The 2,045-nt window shown below is 37.3% G+C and overlaps 1 protein-coding gene across 1 annotated transcript in view; it reads left to right on the forward strand.

Moving 5' to 3' along the window:
• The window catches only part of CBG21465, a gene marked incomplete at both ends in the record, with an annotated part of 6,576 nt that overhangs the window by 1,813 nt on the left and 2,718 nt on the right, over positions 1-2,045 (forward strand). The window contains 3 exons of the mRNA XM_002648971.1: positions 609-830; positions 1,506-1,599; positions 1,650-1,727. Coding sequence (XP_002649017.1) covers positions 609-830; positions 1,506-1,599; positions 1,650-1,727 — 394 coding nt within the window. The remainder of the gene's footprint in view (positions 1-608; positions 831-1,505; positions 1,600-1,649; positions 1,728-2,045) is intronic.

Below are 2,045 nucleotides of genomic sequence, written 5' to 3' on the forward strand. Positions count from 1 at the left end.
AGAAAAATCATATTTCTTGGAAATTCTGAAATTTTACTAGAAATTCAAAGTTCAAAATGTTCCAAAATTCGCAAAAATCTATTCTTCACTTCTCCGAAATTGGAATCCTTCTTGTTCCATCTGTGAGCAATTAGAAATATAGAAGGGACCACATGTTTATAAATTTCTTTGCGTCTCTCCAAACTTGTATACTCTCTATTTCTCTTTTGTTAAATTTTGTTTATTCCGAAAAGTCTCTTAATCTTTAGAAACTCGCAATGGGATTATAAAATCTAAGTTTCAAAATTTTCAACAGATGCAAAACAATTAATCATTATTAAAATTTCTCCATTTCACTTATTTCTGTTAGATTTTAAAAAAGTAAAACCACTTGCTTAAAACTCCCTAAAAACTGGGCCCCAGGGACAAATTACCATAGGAATTTCAAATTTGACCTCAGAATTTAAACACTTTGACTCCGAAGTGGTGTTTGCGGGCCACACACCACATTTCACGACACTTGTTCGAATCTCTCTTAAAATTAGGTATCATGGGTAATTCACTATGGGAAATTCAATTTTGACTAGATTTTCAAAATATACCTTCCCAACTACAGTAATCCCTTCCAGATCCACCCACCTGGTCCGTCTACCCCTGAAAAACCATCCATCATCGTTGACGCTGGTGTACATGCTCGTGAATGGATCGCTCCGGCTGTTGCTCTTTTCATGATTAAAAAAATTGTTCACGAGTACGGTATCAACCCCCAAGTGACGGCGAATCTTCAAAAATTCGACTGGTACATCATGCCGCAAGTCAATCCAGACGGCTATGAGTACAGTAGGACGAACGTGAGTGTGAAATTTGGATTTTCTGCAAAAGTTTGGTTTAGAAATTTTTTCTAGAACTTTCTTGCACCATTTTTAGGGATTTTGGTGTTTGCGGACTTTTGAACACTACAGAAATCTGAAAGTTTGGATTTTCGTGGTTTCAGAGACACTTAGAGGCGTTGTCAATGTCAAAAATGAGCCTAAAACCAAATTTTCAGTTTAGAAACCTAAAAACGGGACGTTTTGGCGTCATTCGGTGTTTGCGGACTTTTGGAGCTACAGTAACCCGGAAAAATTCAACAATCTTCAAAATTACGCTAGAAACTTCTAGTTTTTTGCTTCTGGACCCAAATTTTGTAGGGAACTTAAAAACTGTTTTTGCAAGCTTGTGAGACCTCGTTTTTGCGTACTTCTCAAGCTACAGTAACCCAAAAACATTGCAATTTGAGGTTTTCTCAGATTCAAGCAGCTTTTGAGCAGTTTTCAGAGCTAAAATTTGATTTCCCGCGTTTAGTTTGGTCTAAATTCCAATTTTGAGCTCGAAAGCTCGCAATCGGTGTTTGCGGACTTTTGGAGCTACAGTAACCCAGGAAATTCCAAATATCTTCAAAATCACGCTAGAAACTTCTAGTTTTTTTCTTCTGGACCTACATTTTGCAGGAAATTCGAATTTGGAATAAAATTAAAAAATTTCAGGACCGATTATGGAGAAAGACGCGAAGCAAGAATGTGACGGTGAATCGCTGGTGTGTGGGCGCGGATGCTAACCGTAATTGGGGTTATCGATGGGGTACAGTAACCCTCAAATTTCTGGGAAAAATGAAAAAAATAATTTTTTAGGAGAAGCTGGTGCCAATCGTACCCCATGTTCCAACATCTACATGGGCAGCCATCCATACTCGGAGCCGGAAATTCGAGGTGAATATTTTTTCCCACTTTTTAGAATTTTTCAGTCATTTTCAGAAGTTTTGAATAGCAATTTTGAATTTCTCGCACTTTTTTACTTATAGAACCCCATTTTTAGAGCATTTGGAGCAAGTGTCGTAAGGTCTCANGAAATTTCAAACATGTTGAACTCTAACACGACCTATTTTAATCAACTTTGATTTTCGACCGTACAGCGCCCGCGGTCGACGGTCAAAAATCAATTTTCACCTAAATAGGCCGAGTTTGGGCTCAAAATGTCGGAAATTCTGTGAGAAGTTTGAAAATCCATGTTTAAATTTTATTTTCATG

Source organism: Caenorhabditis briggsae (genome assembly GCF_000004555.2).
Source record: "Caenorhabditis briggsae complete genome, chrII, whole genome shotgun sequence".
NCBI lineage: Eukaryota > Metazoa > Nematoda > Chromadorea > Rhabditida > Rhabditidae > Caenorhabditis > Caenorhabditis briggsae.